This window comes from Ornithodoros turicata, chromosome 3 (assembly GCF_037126465.1).
Source record: "Ornithodoros turicata isolate Travis chromosome 3, ASM3712646v1, whole genome shotgun sequence".
NCBI lineage: Eukaryota > Metazoa > Arthropoda > Arachnida > Ixodida > Argasidae > Ornithodoros > Ornithodoros turicata.
In genome coordinates, this window is record NC_088203.1 from 61997116 (window position 1) to 62024220 (window position 27105).

The following is a 27105-nucleotide window of genomic DNA, read 5'->3' on the forward strand; positions in this document are numbered from 1 at the left end:
AACATGCGTTGACAGATTTACGAGGTGGCCAGAAGCAATTCCCATCGCCGATTCCACCGCCGAGACCGTTGCCGAAGCCTTTTTGCACGGCTGGATAGCCCGTTTTGGTGTGCCTGCTACCCTTACCACAGATCGCGGCCGCCAATTTGAAGCCAGGCTGTTCACCCAGCTCTTGGAGACCCTCGGCACACATCGGATACGAACCACCTCATACCACCCCCAAGCAAACGGGCTCGTTGAGCGTTTTCACCGTCACCTTAAGGCCTCCCTCTCCTGCGCGCGTGAGCGTACCCAGTGGTTCGCCGCTCTTCCTACAGTGCTGCTCGGTATTCGGACGGCCCTCAAGCAAGACATCGGCGCCTCCAGCGCAGAACTCGTCTACGGGACGTCACTACGTTTGCCGTCAGAATTCTTCCATCCTGTGCGCCCCGAAGCAGCCGAGCCATCGTCATTCCTTCACCAACTCCGTTTGACAATGTCCCAGCTCTGCCCTTCCCCAACCCGACGAAACCTTCGTAGCCATCCCTTCATCAGCCCAGAGCTTGAAAGCTGTACACATGTTTTTATTCGCCGGGATGCCGTTCGTAAGCCCCTTCAACCTCATTTCGACGGCCCCTTTCAAGTTCTGCACCGATACGCCAAGTTCTACCGTGTACAGCTTAATGGCCGCGAGGACAACATTTCCATCGATAGGCTGCAGCCCGCTCACCTAGACCCCTCATCTCTGGCGCATTTCACCCAGCTGGAAGTTTCTTCAGACTCTTCGAACGAGCCTGACGCACAGAATGACAATCGAGCCGCCCCCTCAGCCGCATCTCGATCTTTCCCACTGCGCCCAGTTTCAAGCAAGCACGTATCGTGGGATCTGCACCGCACTGTCCAGCCTGCAGCTTCAGCATCATCTTTCTCCAGGGGAGGGAGGATGATGTAGCAGCACTAGCTGCACCAACATCGCCTTTGGCCACATGACCCTGTTTGTGCCCTGCCATCTCGCGCTCACGAGACGCGAGCTAGTTACTTCTTCTTCTACTCGAGCGACCGGCTAGGACGGTCAATAAAATAGTTTGGTCCGACTTGACGCCTTTTGTCTCCTGGCCTCACTCAACACGCGACAATGTAAAAACCCCATATACCTCCGCGAGCGGAGAATGTAGTCCGAGCATTGACTGTGGGGTCTCCCATAGTGTGGCGCATAATCGGATACGTGGAAGCTAAGTCACGTGTTTTCTTTCCGCGAGTATTTAATGCGCTTTTTAAATAAACACGGACACCTTCCCCACGTACGTCGTCTGCGACACTTCATTTCGAAGCATAATCAGTGTACAACGTATGTAATGGAAGCGCGCGTAATATTTTTTTGGTCGGAGCTGTAATGCGACCGCGCGCGCCGATGGCCGGCGACTTCAGATTTGTGATTGTGGGTGGGGTTGTCCTGCGACTTTTAACTTGTCTCTGGGGATTAACATAGTTGTTCTAAACCACAATGCTTGCCACTTCTTAGAATGTGCATTTTTCACCTGAGAACTGAAAGAAAATGTACGAGAGTTGCCGTGGTGCCCAGTAACTTCTGAAAGTCGTCTGCTCACGCCGATGCACTAGCGCGCGCAAAAGCAGACGATTTCTGTGCCCAATCACGGACGTTCCCGCAGGGCGACGTGGCTGTTCTTATTGTTGCCAACACAGATCGCGGCATGCTCTGCAATCTTTATCAATTTAATTCGGTTATTTAATAACTGTGGCGTGTTTTATCGGGTAAATTTGCAGTATTCCATTTTCAACAAAGGGGAACCGAATGGTACACTTTATGAGAGGGGCAGGGGGTACGAGACCGTCCCTTTAAAAGACAACATAACACTCTGTTGACATGAATGAAGGTCTAATTGCCGCTCATTGTTGGTCTGAGCGGTGTTACGTGGTCGAGTTCTCTTTTAGTAGTGTAGTATCGAAGCTTTTAAACAACGAAATACTAACTTGGAATAACGCGATTTTTACGTCCAAAATGCGCTGTTTTATTTCTAGAATTCGTTAGGAAACGTAGCGGTTTGAGGAAATTTATTGAACGTCTAGCCACCACTATTTACGATTAATTGCTGACACTACTTGAGAGGATGAGAAAATGCTAAAAAAGATAATTGTTCGATGTGTACATATCCTCAAGCAAGGTGCACGAGTATGGTCATGTACATATCAAGGAGGTTGCTAGTTACTAGTTACGAAATTGCGCGCATCTCGAGACACGGAGCGCGGAGAAAGGCCAGTGCATTCTCTCTTGCGTTCCTACACATGTCTTCTTCATTAATGGACATTTTCCGTAACTTTTCACGAAGCTAGGCGGATGTTAAATAACTTCATACTCGCTTTCGGCAAAGGCTGTAATTCTCACGAATTTCATGATCGCATTCTTTTTCGCGAAATTATAGTCCACGAATTATTGGTGATTTCAACGCAAACTGAACTTTGCAACTAATCACGTAGTTTGTTGTGGCACCGTGTTCAGTTTAGCTCAAACTGAACAGCGTTTGCACCTGCTTGTCTCCCGCCAGAAAAGACTGAGGGAAAGTGCATCGTACAACAGCAGCGAACAGGCATCGCAAAGTTTCCGCAAATTATTCCGCACCTGGTCCGCGAGTGATTAAGGTAGCGAAATAAATCGCTTACACAGTCAGTGATAACTGACAGCGTCTTGCGTGCCGTGAGGGGAGACTTCTATTAGGGAACAACGAGAAAAGTACAAAACAGTTTACTCACCTCCTTCAACCTCTTGCCGACCGGAAGGTATGCCAAAATCTGAAAGAGGGAAGAAAGCTTCAATGTATGCCCCCGGGAATCTTGGGCTGACTCGTGTCACATTCAGCGAAAGACGCAATTGAACGGCTCTTTGCAATAATGATGTAAGTGAAAATGTGCACTTGGGAAAAACAGCGAAAAGAAGATTCCAGCGAGCTGCCACAGAAATTAATAAGGATATAGTAAATCACCGTTTTGTACAAATGGGCAACATTCACCTTGCAAAAAATGGCACTGCCGTTAAAAAAATATTTCGTACAACAACAACAACAACAACAAATAAATCCTGACATTGACATGGGGTGATTCACCACTGGAAAGCAGTACACTACCCCCCCCCCTCCCCACACACACACATAAATGGGATGATGATGTGGTGGGTCATTCTCCGCCGTTATGGCGGTACACTACCCCATTGCGCTTGTGGAAGGGATGAGAAAGTGATGATGATGGAAAGGTGTCCTATTAGAGTTCGTCCATTAGTCCAGTGCTGGAGCTAGTAAGCCCACTAGGACAGTACTGCCCAAGGCGACTCTTCCGGAGTTTCAGGATTGTTCGCATGGTACGGCACGTACAAAAAGCAATCTCACTTTGGAGCGTTGTTATCTGGTATGTAAGATAGAGTCTGTGTAAAAGGGGCTACCTCCATAGATAGTTGTCTTGCTTGATGACAATACACACGCTGTTTTCTCCGTTGATATGTCCACGCCTGCCTCTGTTAGGTACCGCAAAATTAACCCGCAAAATGCTATCCAGGGAATGCTGAAGACGACGCAGAATTGCTGGTCTCGATTTTCCAACAGTCCAAATGCAGACGTCACCGGCATAGATAGATATATTGACTTTAGGGGCAACACAGGAGTTCAGGTCTGCCATTACAAGATTAAAAAGAACAGGACTTAAAACGCTGCCTTGTGGTACCCCATGAGTCAAGAGAAACTTTCGACGTGACCCCTTCTTGCGTGCGAACAGAAAATGTTCTGTGTCGCAAGAAAAAAAAAGAAAAAAAAAGAAGAATCATCCAGCCACAAGAAAATTCTGCCGGGAACACCTGCTTGCAACAATCGATGCAGAACGTTGGCATGACTGACGGTGTCGTAGGCACTCTTGACGTCGAGGAATACTGCCATGACTATTTTCTTCTGGCTGTTTGCTTGCTTGACGGTGGTGACGAGATCGAGAAATAATCTATGAAGCATAATGTAAAAACCCCGAGACTAGGGAACACGAAGGGACAGACACAACACGAAGTCTCAAACACAGCTGAAAATTTTACCTCACATACGAGCAGCCTGTTCACTTACGAACGAGCAGCCTGTTCAAGGCCGGACCGAGGATTACGGATGGTTTGCTGACACAGTTCCCACAAGAAGGTAAGGAAAGGGTCTCTCTCAAAAGCCTTCTGTGAGGGTCGGCTTCGGATGCCTTTACAATTGTTTCATCCCATAGACGGAAGCTATCTGAGCATTCTTCCAAATGTTTTGCAACCGAACTACCAAAAGGCCGAAAATTTAAAAGGCCGAGTAATCAGAAGGCCGAAGATTCAGAAGGCCGAAAAATCAGAAGGCCGAACAGTCAGAAAGCCGAAAGCTCAAAAGGCCGAAGAATCAAATGGTCGAAATACGATGCAACGGCAAGTCAGAGCGTTCTTCTCGCGTTTCCTTTCGTCTTTGAGAGAGTGGGGGGGGGGGGAGGCATTGTTATACCCCGTTAGCACTATATTATAGCCAACACATTAACTGCTCATGCCGGCAGCACATTACCCACAGCTGTGTGCATGACCCCGCAGCTCGTCCCTCCTTTCCGGGTGATTTCTTCCCTTCGACATGAACTCTGACCCAGTCTCACCTGCTTGGAATTCTGTGCTCTGCTCTAGTCTGCTGTCTACAATCGACCTGGGCTTACGTATTCTCTATGTCTGTCTTGAACATATATATTTCAGTGTGTACCCGCTTATAGCCGTACATAAAAAGGTAAAATGTGAGGAGATGATAATGATTCACAGTCAGACATACAACGCAGCATTTATTGAGCACTTTTCATAGTCACATTACTACTACAAGGAAAAGTTATGAGCAACACCTCGCAGAAATTGTTGTACATCCCTGTATTCTCTATCGTCCAAAATTCTTCGAAGGCGATCTTCGCGGAGGCGCTGTTGTTTTCGCGGAAGGCCGGGTGCATCTCCACGAATAAGCCGCTCTATGCATGTCTCGGTCCTCTCCTGTTCTTGTACCATGGATTGGATCATAGTGAACACGCTGACGTGTTACGTACCCACCAGCGCATTCCACCGGCGATGCCAAGCCTCGACCCCGTTGATTGTCCGCGGTTGTCCAGCGTCGACGAGATCGGAGACGTTCCACAGAGAAGGTGGAAAGGTCGGCGTGGTTCTGATTCCAACCGTCCGTCCATCAGCAGTACTGCGCCGTACGGGTCTGCCCAGGATGTAGTTCGTCTCCCACCACTCCAGTGCTGATGCGTCCGCAGTAAATTGTGTTCTCAAGCTTGAATAGGTTTCCCGAACATCCTCCACGGGTAGAAATGCCAACGCAGCAAGCTGCCTGACTTTGATGGCGAAGTCGTCAACGTTGTCCGCGTACGGCCTGGTGAGTCCCAGTTTCACCCCCTTCGCCATAGAATTTGGCACAGGTGGAAAAAGCATCCATGGATGCTAGCGTCGGGCAGCTCGACTCTAACAGCATTGATAGCTGCTACCTCGAAGTCGACAAGAACTGTCGTTGGGCACAGTAATATTTGCTGCTCCGCAGCAATGTCAGTCCTCTCGCGTAGAAGTTGCTGGTAGGCCAGTTGAGTCCTGCGTGACATCAGGCAAAATACAAGTGGGAAGAGGGATCCCTGAACGTAACCGTGAACGGTGCAGAGCTGTTCGAATAACCTCGACACTGTCTTGAATGTTCCGTCCATCAGCCAAGTCCGTGAGGATGCGAAATGGCGTACGTTTTCGTCTGTGATAAATACGATGACCCTTGCGCCGTCGTCACAAGTGACGTTGCACCGAAGGAATAACTTGCCTGGAAGTGTAAACTTGCAGTCCTCCCCGAGCTCTAGGTCATCAAGCGACTCCGGTTCACGTGGACGGCAAGCGTTTCTTGTCCTCCGGACCAGCTGCTTCAGCGCGTTCTCGGTCGGCAGTTGTTGTCTTGCAAAGGTGATCATTGCGTTCGATGCCTGCTGCACAATCCTCGCTGGCGGTTCTCGAGAAGTTGGCGCTATGTTCCGTATAGAGGTCCTCACGTCCATGACGTCTCCTCTGCATATGTCTGGGGCGTTGAGGTGACACTTTGTCTTCTTTACCAGCACGTGCTGGCCGTTGAGGAATTTCGTAATAACGCGGCCGTTGCATTCGGTCTTCAGTTCGCAACGCCAGTAATGCAGGTCCCCAGCTTTTCGGTCGAGAATGTACACATACCCATCTTGGCAGCCAATCATCGTTTTTCCCTTTTGCGAGGACAACTGGCGCATTGACATCGTGACATCCATGACCATTCTTTGCTGGAACTATGGTGATCTAACCATGAAGCTCACGACCATTTCTGGGACGTGAACCTTCTCCCCTTTCTGGCCCAAGCCCATGGCCTGTACCACTCCAAAAGGGGCTTTACTGTTCTTTGCTGGAACACTTCCACATGTGTTCGAAACTTGAACTCGCCTGGGGTTAACATCCCGTAGTGTTCAAGAAGGATATGGGGAACGACCTGTTAACGACCGACTAATCCTTTGTTATCCATTCGCAATATGTGTTCTGTACCAACTACAATTAGCTTCCGTCATAAGTTTTGTGCCCTTTTCGGAAAATGTGTCATTCTTCCACTGCTGTGGCTCAGTTTTTATGCCCCCGTAAACTCGGCCCCTACCTTTATTTTCGGCAGTATGACGTGCATTCACGTGAACATGCACGAACTGAAAGAACGCCACAAGGTGAAAAACAGAAAGAACAAAACACACCAAAACGTATTTTTCTTTTTCTTATTATATATTTTTTTTATTTTACTTTGTTTGTATTGGTCTTGCAATTTTTCGATCTTTTGAGTCTTCGGCTTTTTTAGCTTTCGGCCTTCTGAGTCTTCGGCCTTCTGAATTTTCGGCCTTTTGAACTTCGGCCTTCTGAGAGTTCGGCCTTGTGATTGCCTCCCCAAATTTATTCCGGTGATTCTTGCAAAAAACTTCAGGTTTGGCGAAAGGCGTGAGGCGGTCAGGACGGAAGTTGTTCTTGAAAACGAGGTTGACTTGGACTTCTTCGCAACGGCTAACAAGTTGTGAGACACTTTGTGAAAGTAAGGTAAAACCACCAGTTTGGGGACAGAGGGCTTAGCTTCAGGCGAACCAGGAAGCAAGGTGTTTAACAAAACATTTAAAGCAACAAGTAACATGTGATGGGGGTAACCAGCATGATTGAAACGGAGCAGCTGACTTTCCACAGAGGGAATGATATGATGACAACAAGATTTTTTACGGCATTTGATAGGATACCTGTGATCAAACCCCGTTTTACAGTTTTAGAATGACAACTTGAAGCGGGCAAAATGGGTTTAGCTTGAGATTTGCCGTAAGACCAACAAAGAGCGGGTTGTAACAAGAGCCTGATATCAAGAAACTGAAGCACGCCCACAGTGGGGAACTCACTGGTAAACACAAGCTCTGGGGCCGCGGACACAACTACACGTTTACACTGATCAATAACACTCTCATTGGTGGAAATGAAAACCAGATCATCTACAAACCTTTTTACAACGACATCATTTGAAGACAGAGAGGATATAAAGGATAATACAGCGTTGTCAATTACACTCAGGTAAATCTCGGAAAGAACAGGCGTGATGCTCGAGCCAAAGTAGTAGGAGGGGGGGGGGGGGGGGGTCCAGGCTTCGGGCGGTCCACTGCGCCGAAACCTGGACCCCTGGGCCCTGCCCTGAGCCCTGCGCGTATTTTTCCCTGCGCAGCGCGTGTGCGGAGGGTTGTCCGCGGGCTTATCGGCGGGGGGACGGCTGCGTGCGCGCTTACCCTCTCACGTTTTTCAACCTAGGCCGACTTCTTTCGACATTTTTGCACCTTGGCCGACTTGGGTCGCGTATTTTTTCTCGCACCGGGCGGGCGGCGCTCGGGTGGAGGCGCTTACCGGTGGATGGCGCGTGGCCGGAGGGCTGCGTGCGCGCTTACCAGGTCACATTTTTCAGCCTGGGTCGACTTCTTTCGTCATTTTTCAATCTGTGCCGACTTCAATCATTTTTTTTTCAGCTACAACAGGTGTGCAGTAGGCTGTTTACATGCAAAGGATAGCCATACACAAAAGTACAAGTGAAAATATATTTATTAAAGTCATTAGTGTCAGAAATTATGTTATGACTCTGCGTGAATGGGAAAAACTTAGCCAAAAATCTGAAGCAGGAGAAACACAATATACGTAACAATACTTATTACAGGCATGATGCAATAGCATTGAATAGGTATCATACATCATACACAATATTTTTTATTAACTGTCATCATACACACAAGTTTTCAATGAATCAGAAGGGATAGCACATTTAATCAAAGAAGATGTTCTTAATAATTACGATTACAATCAAAATTACAAGTTTTATTATAAAAAGTCTGAGATCTGAGAACCTGATAGATGTAAGTAATTTCGAGCACAATATGGAAGCTAAGTTTAATATTCCAATATGAGATAAATTTAATTAATCAATTTCTATTGAAGTGAATAGCGCAGACATAAGGCAATAATTCGAATCAACACGATCAACACATAGCATTAATATACAGGGTGTCCCAGAAAACGTGTAATTGAATTACAATAAAAAAACTACGCCACCTACAATCATGCGGTCAACAGCATTTGTTCTTATTAGGTTTTTGCCACCACCTAATGTGAATGTCATGTACTCCAAGTTTAATTATGTAAATCTTTGTGAACTGAACTCGGAAATTTGCCAAGTGAAGGTCACTTTTTTACCCCACCAATAGGAAGAGCGTGCCGAATTCACTCAAATTCATGATAATTCACAGTGATATTCACGAGCTATCCCATGGGAAAAAATAGCCGAATATCATGCTTTTCGGAGCACCGGACCATAGCGCGCGATGACTTTTTGAGCGCAATCGCTCTCAGTGCGACAAAAAGAGGTTCCGAAGCCAGCCCACAGAGTGATAGTAGAAAAAGTGACAGTTCATAAAATTGGGAGAGGGAAAGCATTATCCCAGCGAAAGTCGGACGTGATAAGCCGTGCCTGTTTTATCTCTTTCTGCGATGTCGGGGAGGGCTGGGTTTCCAACCTCCTTTCGTTGGACTGACAAAGATTGCGCTGAAAAATTCATCGTGCGCTATTCTGTGCGACCTCCGTAGAGCATGATGTTCGGCTATTTTTTCCGATGGGATAGCTCCTGAATATCCCTGTCAATTATCAATAATTTGACTAAATTAGACACGCTCTTCACATTGGTGGGGTAAAAAAGTGACATTTACTAGGCAAATTTCCGACTTAAGCTCGCAAAAATTTACATAATTAAACTTATGTTACACGACATTCACATGAGGAGGTGGCAAAAACCCAGTAAGAACAAATGCCATTCACCGCATGACTCTAGGTGGTGTAGTTTTTTTATTATAATTCAATGACACGTTTTCTGGGACACCCTGTAGAACCAATCATCCAACAGGTATGGAAATAATAGCTACACCATATCAAAACGAGAAACGATCACCACATTTAACCAAAGAAGATATTCTTAGTCAATATGATTATAAATAAAATTATAAGTTGTGTTATAAAAAGTGTAATATTCCTATACGTGAGAACCATCAGTGCAATAGCGGGAAGTTCTGATAGTTGTATGTAATTAACTGTGAACAGCAGAGACCCTGGAAGACTATGGGACACGAACACAAGAGGAAATAAAATCTATACCACTACAAAGAAGTTATTCTTAATCAAAACAACATAGTAATCTATCATTCAGAAAATCAGAAGAAAAAATCAAACTCATCAGAAAATAGATATGTTCAAAATGAACTTCACCACATAGCACGCTCCTAGCCAACAAACAGAGCTAATGATATCTGCCATGATTTGTTGAAGACGAGAGGCGTACACATGTCTTGTGACAGTTATGAACATTTTCGAGCGCAATAGGGATTCTAAGTTGATTATTCCAACATTACACAATTAACCAATTTCTTATTAAGTGAACAGCATAGACGTAAGCAAATAACGAGAAACAAAACGATCAACAGCTAATAGAGAACCAAAACCCATCACGTAAACAAGAGGTACACAAAGGATTAATAATTGAAAAACAATCTATCAAAAACGAGAAGCATGCACCCACTTAACACTGAATAGCAGAGAAACACTCTAAACAGCACATCTGCCAACGTGTAAACAACAGACACATGCAGGAAAATAATTGAAAAACAATCTATCAAAACACTTTGATGCACATAATGAATTTAATACAGCACAGAGATAACGCTGAATAGCAGAGAAACACTCTCAACGGCGCATCTGCCAACATTTTAAACAACAGACAAGAAAATATTATTGAAACAAGATCAACAGCTAATAGAGAGCCAAACTCCAACACGTAAACAAGAGGTACACAAAGGATAAATAGTTGAAGAACAATCTATCAAAACGAGAAACATGCACGCACTTAACACTGAATAGCAGAGAAACACTCTAAACAGCACATCTGCCAACGTGTAAACAACAGACACATGCAGGAAAATAATTGAAAAACAATCTATCAAAACGATAAACATGCACGGATGAATAGCAGAGAAAGGAAGTTCTGATAGCTCTATGTAATTAACTGTGAACAGCAGAGACACTGGAAGACCACGGGACACGAACACAAGAGGAAATAAAATCTATAACACTACAAAGAAGATATTATTAATCAAATCAACAGAATAATCTATCATTTTAAATATCATAAAATCGTCCTCGTGACTTAATCTAGTCGAACCCAATACAATTTTCATTCTAAGAGACAGTACAAACATTACTTTGTTTTATCAACACAGAAAATATGTTTAAAAAATGAACTTCACCGCATAGCATGCTCCTAACCAACAACCAGTACTAATATTATCTGCCCTGATTTGTTGAAGACGGAAGGCGTACACCTGTTTTGTGACAGTTATGAACATTTCGAGCGCAATAGGGAATCTAAGTTGATTATTCCAACATTACACAATTAACCAATTTCTTATTAGGTGAACAGCATAGACGTAGGGAAATAACGAGAAACAAAACGATCAACAGCTAATAGAGAGCCAAACCTGCGCACCATCCAACACATAGAGAAATAATAGCTAATCAATCTATCAAAAGGAGAAACATGCACGCACTTAACACTGAAGAACAGAGGAACACGCGGCGACACGTAAACAACAACAGAGGAAAATAATCTATCATTGAACCATCATAAAATCGACCAACAAACAATTTTCATTCTAACAAACACTACGAACCGTGATTGAGGTATCCAAGACATAGAAAATATGCACTGTTTTCATCTCGGTTTTCAATCTTTTCCTCAAAGCCGGGAGACTTTATGTCTCTATCTATGTGATAGAGACATGCACCGCGCATGATTTATCACTCAAAGGGTTAGGGGCTATATTACTTCGTCCAGCAAACGGGGCGCTCTAGAGGTCAGATAAGAGAGTTCAAAGGCGATATATTTTATTGTGCAGCGCAAATAGATGTCGATATCACTCGCGGGGATCACTATCTTTTCGCATCCTTTCCTTGAGACGGAAATCTTTCGTCAAAGTGGTTGTCAAGTCGACTAAGTTTGTAGAGATGCGATATTGTTATTGAACATGTAGAGAAAGTCCAAATTATTAATTGGTAGTGTGGCGACCACCTACCGTCGATGACGACGATGTCCATCGCAACAGCGGGGCACGCGCTACGCGCCCAAATAAACAGTTGACCTCTGGGCTTCCTCCTGTGTGGCTGTCTGCTAGCTAGCTCCCACAGTTGGTGACCCGAACATTCGAACACCTCGGACTATTCGGCCTTCTTACCACCCTAAATTCTCCATCTTCTGCACCAAGCTTCCCAGGCCCACTCAACGTCATTCCCAGGAGGAAGCTGCCTTTTCCACCCGGCAACAGAGGTCACTCACCGCACGGCACACCACCACCATGCGCCAATTCCACCTTCGGCAGCCATCGCCGTCAGCACCACGTCATCAGGTCAGCTTGGAAGGTTCGCACCAACGCCACCTCATTACCATCACCTGCCGGCCGTGACACCAGAGCCTTGTGCTCGCCGAGCGGTCGCGCTCGTCACGGCAGCCGACGTCACCCTCCCTGCAGCCGACGTCTCGGCAGCTCATCAGCGCGGCGAACAACGCCACACACGCGCAGCCAACACGGCTTTCAACCTCTCTACAACCAACTTGTCAACCGCTCTTCACGGCCCGGCAAACCTGTCTTCACGGCCTCGCAAACCTTCTGGCGCACATCGCCAAGCTCTTCCAAAGCGACTCAAAGCCACTCACGCGACTCAAAGCGATTCAAGCGACTCAAAGCGACTCCTTCAGCACCGCACCTGCCTCCCATCATCGCATCACCCATCTGCGTTCCATCCCATGCTGCGTCATCACCACCTTCCTTTCGGAAGCTCCCACCCGCCTGCACAAGCGCGGGCTCCTGCTTCTGCTGCAACCTGCCCCACAACATGCAACCTGCAACCACAGCTGCCGCTGTGTCTGGCCGGGGGAGTACCTGTGGCGACCACCTACCGTCGATGACGACGATGTCCATCGCAACAGCGGGGCACCTCTGGGCTTCCTCCTGTGTGGCTGTCTGCTAGCTAGCTCCCACAGTAGCAACGATACTCAATCGCAAAACGAGAAACAAATTTAATTACATCAATTTTGTAATACCTTGCGACAGAAATTTCTAATGAACCACACAGAAATATCAAATGTGAAATGCAACTCAGAGTTATGAGGCATTCCCAACTTACTTACTACTTACTATTACTATTATTATTACTTATTATTTTTACTTATGTCAATCGAGTGGACAATTGAAACAAATACAAGACAATAATTATTTCAGGCAGTAAGTTCACAACTCATAGAATATCAATCGAGTCAATACTTGAAACAAAATCAAAATAATTCTCACGACAGGTGGAGATTATAGCATTCTAAACCAGATAATAAAATTTTAATCAATAAAATAAACATAGATATGCTTTTAATTAAGTGTAGACGTGCACTTGAAAACAGAAGAGACAATTGCTCTACATTGAAAAGATGGACAGATTTTGTACTCGATACCATAAGTCATGGGAAGATGTGATAAAAAACTGCTTCGAAAAGGAGGAGCCGCGAAACGATTTCATTATCGCTGCATTTCAATACGTCCTAGACATGGTCGTATTCGGAGATATGGTATAAACTACAGAACTGAAGGTGCAAGAATTTATATGCCGAATCTACAATACTTATAAAAATATCTGCCCATCAACGTCGGAAGGACCGTTGGGATTGATGGCGGAGTTTTTGAGATTTGCTAACGAAGAATTGAAATACACTAGACCAGATGTAATTGTAATCATTGCAATGGGAATTGCGTACATCAAGAAAGCAGTCGGATCAAATTATCATATACAATCGGTCTATATCGCACGATTCATTACGGATTTGTTGAAATTACACATATCTGAGATGGAAAGTACATAAAATCCTATCACGTGATATATTCCACCCTAGAGCCTCTACACATTTATTTTATTCTACCAGTCAGTGATGTCGAATGAACAGAAGTTCAATATTGTCGTGCAAGGTCTGATGTATCATCACTTATTGAAACTCAACAAACATCTCAATTGCGGTGGACCACCGGACGATTTTCATCTAATACTCTCTTGTACGCCATTCAAGAATCTTCATACAAAGAAAGGAAACATCAATAAGATCCATGACTTGAAAACCCGAGACGAGGTAGGGACGAAAACAGACATACACAAACACGGTCTCAAACTCAGCTGACAGGTTTATTGCAAAACAACATTTAAATAGACACTAGGTGGGAGAGTGGGGGTAAGCTAACAAGCTCTTCAAAGCGGGAGACAAGGTCAAGGAAGCTTTGCTGACACAGTTCCCATAACTGAGGATAGAAAGGGTTTCCCGAAGGAGCCTTCTATCAATAAGAGACTGTGTAAATTCAATGCAACAAAGTGCAAGTTGTTGAAGCAATACAAACACGGCGACAACATATCACCTGCGTTAATCAACGCTGGATTCAAGCGCCCAATAATCAGAATAAACTACTTGATGTCTTCGGAATTCATCAATCAAGACAACAAACGAAAACTTCAGAGTTTGGAATAGAACTGTAATTTGTCGGAATAAACAAGCATAAAGTTGAAATAATAATTGTATTCTTTGTCATCATTGTAATGTATTCTACACATCGCAACGAAAACAGCTTATGATTAGATTGAAGATTGCTAAGGAGACGAATATTCCGCACTATGTGTAAGAATTCTCATATGGAATGAGACCTGACCATCAAATAGGTTTTACCCGACTACACTCTGTACAAGTTCAACATCCGAAGGATAGAATTGCCGGAGAAGGATCGGTCATTGAAATTTAGAGGCACGATACATCAGTCTATGATTACAAAAAGGATCACTAATCTCTTGTGAAAACTTATCATATTTCATGAATTAAATTCCACAGTGCATGTATATTTCTCAATCAGTTGCAATAGCCCAGACGTAGTAAAAGAAGAAGAAAAGGCGTCTTTGACAAGCAACCCGATTGGAGTGCGGAATAAATAAATAAATATTTTCGTCAACACAGTTGTCCCTTTGTATGACTGGATAGGAAGAATGAGCCGTCCAAGATAGGGCGAAACAGGAAATAAGGCAAGATAACTGATTGCGGCGGGATACGTCAAAGCGTTCGCGACACAGTGTCATCGACTTTTACAACTGCATTCGGGTTCAGTGCCTGCAAGATAATACGAAGACTTCGCGTCGACGAACCCGTTTCCGCAAAAAGCAACACGCTCGCGTGCGGTACCGAGTTAACGCGTTGGGCGCGGAATCGCGTTCGGTTTCGGGTACGGCATTGGGGAAACGCGGCCCGGCGTGTTGCTGAAACGGCTTCGAGGACGCGGGTGACCCTATATAAATATATATTCGTAATAAATATATATAAAATAAATATTCGTAACTTTTAATATCCACTATATAAAGAATTCGCATTATGTTATAGTGTATATAAAAAATATCAATCCATTCGATTATATTCTCTGTCAGCGTGAAAGAGTGCTCGTGAAAGTGAGCGAGCTCAAGCTTGCGTATTGTGAAATTACACATTGCACAACACTGATCATAAATCGCAACACCTGTTCAAATTCTAAACTCTTACTGATGTGTGGTAGTCGTCACTTCTCCTGAATGTGAATCGATAAATTTTAGCATTTAAGCCACAATCAAATATCTTGTATAGTATGTGTGAGTATATGCACAACGTTATGAGCTAAAGACTTATAAAATTAAAGTATGGCCTTTCCATTTGTAGTGCCCGGATGCTATGGCACTAAAATAATGTGATAGTTTTTCTGTATGGCTACGGGAAATCTCGAGTATATTTTGTGAACTGGATCTACGTTTATGTGTGACCTGCGCTGATCTGCTTATTATAATTAATATAACATATCTTCCATTGTGTTTATGCATAACGCTCATCTTCATTGTATACTGGTTAATCATTTCTGATGGCGGTTGTGTGATCCGTTTCTCCCAAAATCTGATTGCCACTTGGAAATTATTTCATATACGTTTGTGTGCCGTGTGTTAGAAAGATTACGTGATTAGAAATGTAGACTTCGCCTGCACATGATGCTTGTAAAATCCTCAATTTGCATCGCGGCATCTGATAATAGATTCGCTTTTCGCGAAGACTTCGTATTATCTCGCAGGCACTGAACCCGAATGCAGTTGTAAAAGTCGATGACACTGTGTCGCAAACGCTTTGACTTATCCCGCCGCAATCAGTTATCTTGCCTTATTTCCCGTTTCACCCTATCTTGGACTGCTCATTCTTCCTATCCAGTCATACAAAGGGACAACTGTGTTGACGAAAATATTTATTTATTTATTCCGCATTCCAATCGGGTTGCTTGTCAAAGACGCCTTTTCTTCTTCTTTTACTACGTCTGGGCTATTGCAACTGATTGAGAAATATACATGCACTGTGGAATTTAATTCATGAAATATGATAAGTTTTCCCAAGAGATTAGTGATCCTTTTTGTAATCATAGACTGATGTATCATGCCTCTAAATTTCAATGACCAATCCTTCTCCGGCAATTCTATCCTTCGGATGTTGAACTTGTACAGAGTGTAGTCGGGTAAAACCTATTTGATGGTCATGTCTCATTCCATATGAGAATTCTTACACATAGTGTCGAATATTCGTCTCCTTAGCAATCTTCAATCTAATCATAAGCTGTTTTCGTTGCGATGTGTAGAATACATTACCAATGATGACAAAGAATACAATTATTATTTCAACTTTATGCTTGTTTATTCCGACAAATTACAGTTCTATTCCAAACTCTGAAGTTTTCGTTTGTTGTCTTGATTGATGAATTCCGAAGACATCAAGTAGTTTATTCTGATTATTGGGCGCTTGAATCCAGCGTTGATTAACGCAGGTGATATGTTGTCGCCGTGTTTGTATTGCTTCAACAACTTGCACTTTGTTGCAATGAATTTGCACAGTCTCTTATTGATGTTTCCTTTCTTTGTATGAAGATTCTTGAATGGCGTACAAGAGAGTATTAGATGAAAATCGTCCGGTGGTCCACCGCAATTGATATGTTTGTTGAGTTTCAATAAGTGATGATACATCAGACCTTGCACGACAATATTGAACTTCTGTTCATTCGACATCACTGACTGGTAGAATAAAATAAATGTGTAGAGGCTCTAGGGTGGAATATATCACGTGATAGGATTTTATGTACTTTCCATCTCAGATATGTGTAATTTCAACAAATCCGTAATGAATCGTGCGATATAGACTGCTTGTATATGATAATTTGATCCGACTGCTTTCTTGATGAACGCAATGCCCATTGCAATGATTACAATTACATCTGGTCTAGTGTATTTCAATTCTTCGTTAGCAAACCTCAAAAACTCCGCCATCAATACCAGTGGCCCTCCCGACGTTGATGTGCAGATATTTTTATAAGTATTGTAGATTCGGCATATAAATTCTTGCACCTTCAGTTTTGTAGTTTGTACCATATCACCGAATACGACCATGTCTAGGACGCATTGAAATGCAGCGATAATGAAATCGTTTCGCGGCTCCTCTTTTCGAAGCAGTTTTTTATCACATCTTCCCATGACTTATGGTATCGAGTACAAAATCTGTCCATCTTTTCAATGTAGAGCAATTGTCTCTTCTGTTTTCAAGTGCACGTCTACACTTAATTAAAAGCATATCTATGTTTATTTTATTGATTAAAATATTATTATCTGGTTTAGAATGCTATAATCTCCACCTGTCGTGAAAATTATTGTTTTGATTTTGTTTCAAGTATTGACTCGATTGATATTCTATGAGTTGTGAACTTACTGCCTGAAATAATTATTGTCTTGTATTTGTTTCAATTGTTCACTCGATTGACATAAGTAAAAATAATCTCTGAGTTGGGAATGCCTCATCACTGTGAGTTGCATTTCACATTTGATATTTCTGTGTGGTTCATTAGAAATTTCTGTTGCAAGATATTACAAAAATTGATGTAATTAAATTTGTTTCTCGTTTTTGATTGAGTATCGTTGCTACCAATTAATAATTTGGACTTTCTCTACATGTTCAATAACAATATCGCATCTCTACAAACTTAGTCGACTTGACAACCACTTTGACGAAAGATTTCCGTTTCAAGGAAAGGATGCGAAAAGATAGTGATCCCCGCGAGTTATATCGACATCTATTTGCGCTGCACAATAAAATATATCGCCTTTGAACTCTCTTATCTGACCTCTACAACGCCCCGTTTGTTGGACGAAGTAATATAGCCCCTAACCCTTTGAGTGATAAAGCGTGCTATGGTCACATAGATAGAGACATAAAGTCTCCCGACTTTGAGGAAAAGAGTGAAAACCGAGATGAAAACAGTGCATACTTTCTACGTCTTGGATACTTCCATCAAGGTTCGTAGTGTTTGTTAGAATGAAAATTGTATATTGGTCGATTTTATGATGGTTCAATGATAGATTATTTTCCTCTGTTGTTGTTTACGTGTCGCCGCGTGTTCCTCTGTTCTTCAGTGTTAAGTGCGTGCATGTTTCTCCTTTTGATAGATTGATTAGCTATTATTTCTCTATGTGTTGGATGGTGCACAGGTTTGGTTCTCTATTAGCTGTTTATCGTTTTGTTTCTCGTTATTGGCTTACGTCTATGGTGTTCACTTAATAAGAAATTGGTTAATTGTGTAATGTTGGAATAATCAACTTAGATTCCCTATTGCGCTCGAAAATGTTCATAACTGTAACAAAACATGTGTACGCCTCTCGTCTTCAACAAATCATGGCAGATATCATTAGTTCTGTTTGTTGGCTAGGAGCGTGCTATGTGGTGAAGTTCATTTTGAACATATCTATTTTCTGATGAGTTTGATTTTTTCTTCTGATTTTCTGAATGATAGATTACTATGTTGTTTTGATTAAGAATAATTTCTTTGTAGTGGTATAGATTTTATTTCCTCTTGTGGTCGTGAACCATAGTCTTCCAGGGTCTCTGCTGTTCACAGTTAATTACATACAACTATCAGAACTTCCCGCTATTGGACTGATAGTTCTCACGTATAGGAATATTACACTTTTTATAACACAACTTATAATTTTATTTATAATCATATTGATTAAGAATATCTTCTTTGATTAAATGTGGTGATCGTTTCTCGTTTTGATATGGTGTAGCTATTATTTCCATACATGTTGGATGATTGGTTATGTGTTGATCGTGTTGATTCGAATTATTGCCTTATGTCTGCGCTATTCGCTTCAATAGAAATTGATTAATTAAATTTATGTCATACTGGAATATTAAACTTAGCTTCCATATTGTGATCGAAAACATCTATCAGGTTCTCACATCTCAGACTTTTTATAATAAAACTTGTAATTTTGATTGTAATCGTAATTATTAAGAACATCTTCTTTGATTAAATGTGCTATCCCTTCTGATTCATTGAAAACTTGTGTGTATGATTACAGTTATAAAAAATATTGTGTATGATGTATGATACCCATTCAATGCTATTGCATCATGCCTGTAATAAGTATTGTTACGTGTATTGTGTTTCTCCTGCTTCAGATTTTTGGCTAAGTTTTTCCCATTCACGCAGAGCCATAACATAATTTCTGACACTAATGACTTTAATAAATATATTTTCACTTGTACTTTTGTGTATGGCTATCCATTGCATGTAAACAGCCTACTACACACCTGTTGTAGCTGAAAAAAAAAAAGATTGAAGTCGGCACAGATTGAAAAATGACGAAAGAAGTCGACCCCGGCTGAAAAATGTGAGCTGGTAAGCGCGCACGCAGTCCTCCGGCCACGCGCCATCCACCGGTAAGCGCCTCCACCCGAGCGCCGCCCGCCGGGTGCGAGAAAAAATACGCGACCCAAGTCGGCCAAGGTGCAAAAATGTCGAAAGAAGTCGGCCCAGGTTGAAAAATGTGAGAGGGTAAGCACGCACGCAGCCCTCCCCCCGCCGATAAGCACGCGGACAACCCTCCGCAAACGCGCCGCGCAGGGAAAAATACGCGCAGGGCTAAGGGCAGGGCCCAGGTTTCTATGTGGACCAGCCGAAGCCTGGACCTCCCCTCCTACTACTAGGCTAGCCAATACAAATATCTTTCAAAAACACTTTCAGGTAGAACAGCGAATTTTGCAGACTTATCAGTTTGCAACAGACATAAGTTCTTCTCAGACAATTCATTACGAACTAACTTAACAGGAGAGAGATTACGGTTTACGGGACGGTTGTTCGAACCCAGAGTGTGCGAAATGTGGTGTACTGCCTGAGTAATGAAAGACGAGGATAAGGGAGGGATCAGTTATGACAGACGAAACGTTATAAATGCAAGCAGCTACATCTAAACGGAAGGGAGTCAAGTTTAAACAAAACTTAGGGCCCTTTGATAAAATCGCAGTTGTGCGGGCAGACACGGGAGCACAAGTAGGGTTTACAAGGCACGAAGGCGGCGCTTTTTTCGGACTTGGCTGATGAGCAGGCGCACAGAGGGAAGATCTCAATGCAGCAAACTTGCAAGAGAAGGTAGAATTGTATAGGGCGGTCCACTGAGCAAACTCGACGGTATGACGAAAGTTTGGCCCCAGAAGCAGTGCCCATAGGGCGATGAAACAAGCAAGCGAGCTGGTGAAGATGATGCATAATGTAAAAAAAAAAAAATCAGCTGTGTTTGAGACTTCGTGTTGTGTCTGTCCCTTCGTGTTCCCTAGACTCGGGTTTTTTACATTATGCATCATCTTCACCAGCTCGCTTAATTCCTAGACATTTTTTCATTGTCATATCCTCATGCAAGCTTCGTCCCTCATACTCAACATCTGCTTCTTGGTTCTTCATCGTCATCTAGTCTTCATATCCTACGTCTCCAGGCCTTGTTCACACTTTGTAAACTTGGACATTGCATTGCAACCACCCAAGCTGAATCCTGCTTCCTGGGCCTCCAGATCCGAAAAAGACGGTTGGTTTCTTCCGTTTGTGGCCACCTTCAACCTGAGGACCTACCTTGGCAAAGGAAGAAGAAGCTTCTGACGTCACACAGAACTGTTGTGAGTGCGCAGTTTAAGTTCCTTGTTTCATCGGCGGATACCCTATGGGTACTGCTTCTGGGACCAAACTTTCGTCATACCGTCGAATTTGCTCAGTGGACCGCCCTATGCAATTCTGCCTTCTCTTGCAAGTTTGCTGCATTGAGATCTTCCCTCTGTGCACCTGCTCATCAGCCAAGTCCGAAAAAAGCGCCGCCTTCGTGCCTTGTAAACCCTACTTGTGCTCCCGTGTCTGCCCGCACAACTGCGATTTTATCAAAGCGCCCTAGGTTTTGTTTAAACTTGACTCCCTTTCGTTTAGATGTAGCTGCTTGCACTGATAAGGTTTCGTCTGTCATAACTGATCCCTCCTTATCCTCGTCTTTCATTACTCAGGCAGTACACCACATTTCGCACACTCTGGGTTCGAACAACCGTCCCGTAAACCGTAATCTCTCTCCTGTTAAGTTAGTTCGTAATGAATTGTCTGAGAAAAACTTATGTCTGTTGCAAACTGATAAGTCTGCAAAATTCGCTGTTCTACCTGAAAGTGTTTTTGCATCTAAGAGGTCGGCAGCTGTTGGAAACGTTTTGAAACCGTATAACCATGTTTTGGACAAGATCAAGAAGTCGATTTGTTCTATTCTTCATGACAATGATCTGACTGCCCTATGTAAGTGTATACGCTCATCTTCTCGTGGAGCGTTCGCTGTAAAGTTCTTGCTCAAGGATCACAAGGTAGACATGCTGCTTAGAATCGTAATCAATGAGAATCAAACCTGGCAAAAAATTGTTTCGACCTTCTTCCAAAATGGGTTTTCCTCTATTTTTGTCCCTAGCGGTTTAACTTTGAAAAATTCTGAACAACTTTTTTTCGGATTTACAATTGTTTCATGGAAAGAAATTTTCATTTCATTTCATTTATTTCTGTTTGTGTCAAACACAAAACAAGGTGGTACGCCAAAAAGCAGCAGAAGCCGCTTGACTAGGGCGGTACCACCCTACATTTGGTGCAAACAACAGCGGAGTCAAACAAAAGAAAATAATACAGGCAAATATTTGAAAGGCATGATACAACATGCGCAGTAGAGATAACCGATACGAGGCTATCAATGAAACTCACTTAGAAAAAGGAAAAGGAATAATATTACACACATGCAGAACGACAAAATGCAAGTTTATCAATTCAGTTGACTTGAAAACATATTTCTCAGATTTCTTGAGGACATCTGTGAAACATCAATACTAGAATTCAAGAAGCTATTTAGAACAATGGTAAGTCTGTAAGTTAAGGATTGTTTGGCGTAATTTGTTCTTATTGGCGGTACCTGCCACAGATGTGCTTGGCGTGTCTGCCGACTGGTAGTTCTGTCAAGGTTGCACAGCGACAACCATCTGCTATTGTTTAATGCTTTGCTCTTTCCTTAGACATCAAGGATCTATACTATTCCCTGCAAGAGAATGTGATGTTGATTAGAGTACGCAGATTTCTTGAAGATAACTTGGTGCGCTTTCAATCGAAAGTTGGTATATCTGTGACTGAATTTTTGCGCTTACTAGAACTTTATCTGGAGATCAACTGCCATAATTATTGACGGGCATCTGTACATAAAAAAAACTGGTATTTGTATTGGCTCGAGCATCGCGCCTGTTCTTTCCGAGATTTACCTGAGTGTAATTGACAACGCTGTATTAGCCTTTATATCCTCTCTTTCTTTAAATGATGTCGTTGTAAAAAGGTTTGTAAATGATCTGGTTTTCATTTCCAGCAATGAGAGTGTTATTGATCAGTGTAAAAGTGTAGTTGTGTTCGCGGCCCCAGAGCTTGTGTTTACCAGTGAGTTCCCCACTGTTGGCGTGCTTCAGTTTCTTGATAACAGGCTCTTGTTACAACCCGCTCTTTGTTGGTCTTACGGCAAATCTCAAGCTAAACCCATTTTGCCCGCTTCAAGTTGTCATTCTAAAACTGTAAAACGGGGTTTGATCACAGGTATCCTATGAAATGTCGTAAAAAATCTTGTTGTCATCATATCATTCCCTCTGTGGAAAGTCAGCTTCTCTGTTTCAATGATGCTGGTTACCCCCATCACATGTTACTTGGTGCTTTAAATGTTTTGTTAAACCACCTTGCTTCCTGGTTCGCCTGAACCTAAGCCCTCTGTCCCCAAACGGGTGGTTTTACCTTACTTTCACAAAGTGTCTCACAACTTGTTAGCCGTTGCGAAGAAGTTTCAAGTCAACCTCGTTTTCAAGAACGTCCGTCTTGACCGCCTCACGCCTTTCGCCAAACCCGAAGTTTTTTGCAAGAATCACCGGAATAAATTTGTCCCTTGTTCTTCAAACGTTGTTTACCAGATCTCCTTAGCTTGTGGTTTCTGTTACATTGGCCGGACAAAACGTTGCTTAAATGATCGTTTGAGAGAGCATTCATTAAAAGTAAAAATAAAGCTTCAAACTCTGAAATTGCAAAACATTTGGAAGAATGCTCAGATTGCTTCCCTCTATGGGATGAAACAATTGTAAAGGCATTCGAAGTGGACCCTCACAGAAGGCTTTTGAGAGAGACCCTTTTCATAACTTCTTGTGGGAACTGTGTCAGCAAACCATCCGTAATCCTCGGTCCGGCCTTGAACAGACTGCTCGTTCCCCCGAAATGACCTCCTATTTTGTCCTCAACTGGTTGTTCCCTTCCCTTCTGTTTGTATATATTTCTTGTATGTGAAGTAATATTTTCAGCTGTGTTTGAGACTTCGTATTGTGTCTGTCCCTTCACGTTCCCTAGTCTCGGGGTTTTTACATTATGCATCATCTTCACCAGCTCGCTTGCTTCCTAGCCATTTTTTTCATAATCTATGAAGCTACGATGCCGACGGAAGCCAGCCGTCTCTTCGGGGAAGATACAATGACCCTCAAGCCACCACTCCATTCTATGCAAGACGATACGCTCCAAGACTTTACCAAGGCAACTTGTCAGGCTAACTGGAAAATATTTCGAAGTATTGCACAAACAGCGTATTTCCAACCGCTCACTTACATCATTATTGCATAGCGGAGTAGTTCTTGAAGACGAGATCTCTCTCAACAATATCTATGGTTTATTGCATATAACAATAAGTGATACAGGTATTTCGATACATTCCACCATGTTTTAGTAGGCTGCAGTCTTTCTTGATTTTAAAAAAGCATTTGATTCTGTGTCACATTCAGGTCTTGTACACAAACTTTCGCTCCTTAACCTACATTCCGACGTCTTTAACTGGATCGTGAGTTACCTTTCTAACAGAGCTCAAACAACCATTGTAAACAACTCCTCTTCGGCCTTCCTCCCTGTTTCTTCGGGTGTACCCCAAGGTTCTGTTCTTGGTCCTCTTCTATTTCTTATATTTATAAATGACCCCGCACTCCATCTCATCCTGCATCAGGCTCTTCGCCGATGACTGCGTATTATACCGTGCTATTAAATCCCGTTCAGATCAAATAACTCTTCAGCAAGACCTTGCGTCAATTTCCAACTGGTGTTCCTTTTGGCGTCTTCCCTTAAATGCTTCCAAGTGCTGCCACGTTCCATTTTCTCGCTCTAGGTCCCCCTTCACCTATCAATACCACATTGACGAGTCGGTTGTCAACACTTCTGATAACTACAGGTATTTAGGGCTTCATTTCTCATCAAATCTTTCCTGGTCAGATCACGTTCATACCATTGTAAGGGATGCAAATCGTAAACTTGGCTTCATACGTCGTAACCTTAGGCCTGCTCCCGCGGACGTCAAACGTCTTGCTTACCTAACCCTAATTAGGCCCAAATTAGAGTATGCCTGCAGCATATGGGATCCCTACCAATCAACTCTTACGGATCTTCTCGAGTCCATTCAAAATCGTGCAACCCGTTTTATTTTGTCCAACTACTCATATCCGTCTAGTATTACCTTGTTAAAGTCATCCCTCGATCTTCCCCCTCTTGCATTCCGTAGAAGATACTTTTGTTTGTGTCTCTTTCACAAGTTTTACATCAATCAAGCCATCCGACCCTCTTTCATTGCACCAGCACACTACGTCTCCGCCCGGACTGATCACACATGCAAAGTTGAGCATATCCATTGTCGTTCATCCCAGTTTCTCAATTCCTTCTTTCCACATTTGGAATGACCTTCCCCAATCCATTGCCACCATCTCTGATGTTTCTGCATTTCGCAGACAGTTGTGTTCCTTTTTTGAATTATAAAGTGTGTCTCATTTACTTGTATTATTTTGTTTGTGTGTTACTGAACATATGTAACCTCGCGTACTAGTTATATTAATATATTCATTATGTGATAGTGCTTGTTGTATTATTAATTCACACACCCCTCATCGCCCCTCGCTGGCATTTGAGGTAAATAAATAAATATGTAGAAAAGGGTACTTTCGTGAAGAGATTATTTAACCTACTCGTTACCATTTCCGACTCATTTCGATCATTGAGAGTGCCCAGGTACATGAAACGAGTTCCCGGTTACGTAATGCAATATATCTCAGTACATTAAGCCCATTGTTAGCTTTTTGTTCACCAGCACTCCTGGACGCGGTTGTGGGTTGGTCAGCAACTGCTCCGGTCTAGCCTTAAATTTAATGGGGTACGTCTTAGCACCGATGATACTGCAGCGTTCGTGAACGTTTTTTTGGAGTCTCCTTTCTGACGGTCTCTGAGATGAGAAGCTGCTGTGTGAGCTCTCTATACAAATAAAATACAGCGCCGTAATGGGCCCTCAAAGCACTTGCAGTCGTCTGCTAAGGTGTCATCTGCTATTGCGTTGGTGCCGCCTGTGAGTGCCACAAGGCACTATAGCTTTTCCAAAGGTGGAGCTCCTGCACCCATTTTCTAATGCAACACTCCAAATTTTATACACATGTAAAGCGTGTCTGTTTTTACCGATTAAAACATTTCACATCCCACATCATCATCACCATCTATTCATCTATGTTGTTGTTGTTGAAGGCGATGTACTTTTCTTTGACATCGTTATTGCAGAGAGCCATTCAATTTATCTAACATTTTCTACTCGGAAGCGCGACTAAGTGTAGCTAGCAAGTCAACCGTTTAGCACACCAACAGGGATTGGCGGTGTTGACGCCGACGCGCGCGAATCGCGAGAAAAAAAAAGTAAAAGAAAAAAGAAAAAACAAAATTTTTATGGACTTAAACAAAATGGTCTAATTTATATGAAATAAGTTGGATTTACTGGAACTCCGTTTTCTCGCTCGTTTTTCTTCCATAAGCCGGATTTCCTCATTCATCATCGTCAGCGTATTTGTTGTGTGTGTTGTGGATACCACGGGGAAACATCCCATGTCTTCATCACTTCTTCATTTATTGTTGTTGTTCCACAAATACCAAAGTTTGCAAAGTACAGAGGGAACGATGACATAGCGAGGGTGCCTTGAGAGGATTCCATGTCATTACATCCAACGTGCCATTACATCGAACGAGCCTTTACATCCTGATGTAAAAGTTCGTGGATGTAATGGCACGTTGCATGTAGTGGCCCGATACCCTGTGGGAGGATAGACCAGTGGTTCTCAACCTTTTATCAACTATTTATTCTAAACGGCACATATCATTGCTCGGTACATTCCTTCTGCGTACGAAAAGTGTGAGTGTCCTCGCTCATTAGTCCATACAGCACTTCGAAGTCAATAATACAGGAAGTCGTCATATCTTCTCCGTACTGTGTTGCGTCGCGGCCTCTCCGGTGGGAGTCTGGTTTCCTCGGTGTCTTCCGGCACTAGATTAGTCTCCTCGGTCCTAGAACTCCTCGGTGTCCACAAACACAGTAGCGTGAAGCAAGAGACAACCGGCCACGTCGTAGTTTAGAACGTGAATGTTTATTCCCCCAGAAAAAGAAGAAGAAACGCTGCCCGCACGGGCTAGCCAAAAACAACCGCCAAACCTCGTCGTCGTCAAGACGATAATACTTCCTCTCACTGTTTTTTTTTTATTTGGTAGACGTGCTGACTGTGTGCCCGTGCCTCTTCGGGGGTCTGACCACCCTCCCACTTCGCGTCGTGGTCAGCTGCTCCGGTTGTTGAACATCGGGTCCGCGTTGCGGTGATATCTGTGGCTGACCGAGTTCGAGATCGCCCCTCAGCGGCTCCTGCTGTTCCGGATCCGGCACGGGATGCGACGGTGACCCTAGAAGATGGGGTCCAATGTCGCTACTGTTCCTTTCCTCTTCTCTTGCGGCTGGCTCTGATGGCGCTGAATCTGGAAATTCCACGCCTTGGCGCATGTCGCCGTATAGCGCGGACGTCGTTCTTCGTATTAGGTGTCGCCGATTGCGTCTGAAGACTCCTGTGTCAGTTTCCACCCAGTAGGAGCGCGGGGTGCCAGCAGTAGATATGACCTTGCCCTGGACCTTGAACTGGGGTAACCAGACAACGTCGCCGTTTTCGAGGGGTGGTAGTCCACGA

The 27105-nt window shown here is 43.4% G+C and overlaps 1 protein-coding gene across 1 annotated transcript in view; it reads right to left on the reverse strand.

Moving 5' to 3' along the window:
- Positions 1–27105, reverse strand: part of LOC135388527 (suppressor of lurcher protein 1-like) — a 175945-nt gene that overhangs the window by 40355 nt on the left and 108485 nt on the right. The window contains exon 4 of the mRNA XM_064618125.1: positions 2749–2787. Within this exon, the coding sequence (XP_064474195.1) occupies positions 2749–2787 (39 nt within the window). The remainder of the gene's footprint in view (positions 1–2748; positions 2788–27105) is intronic.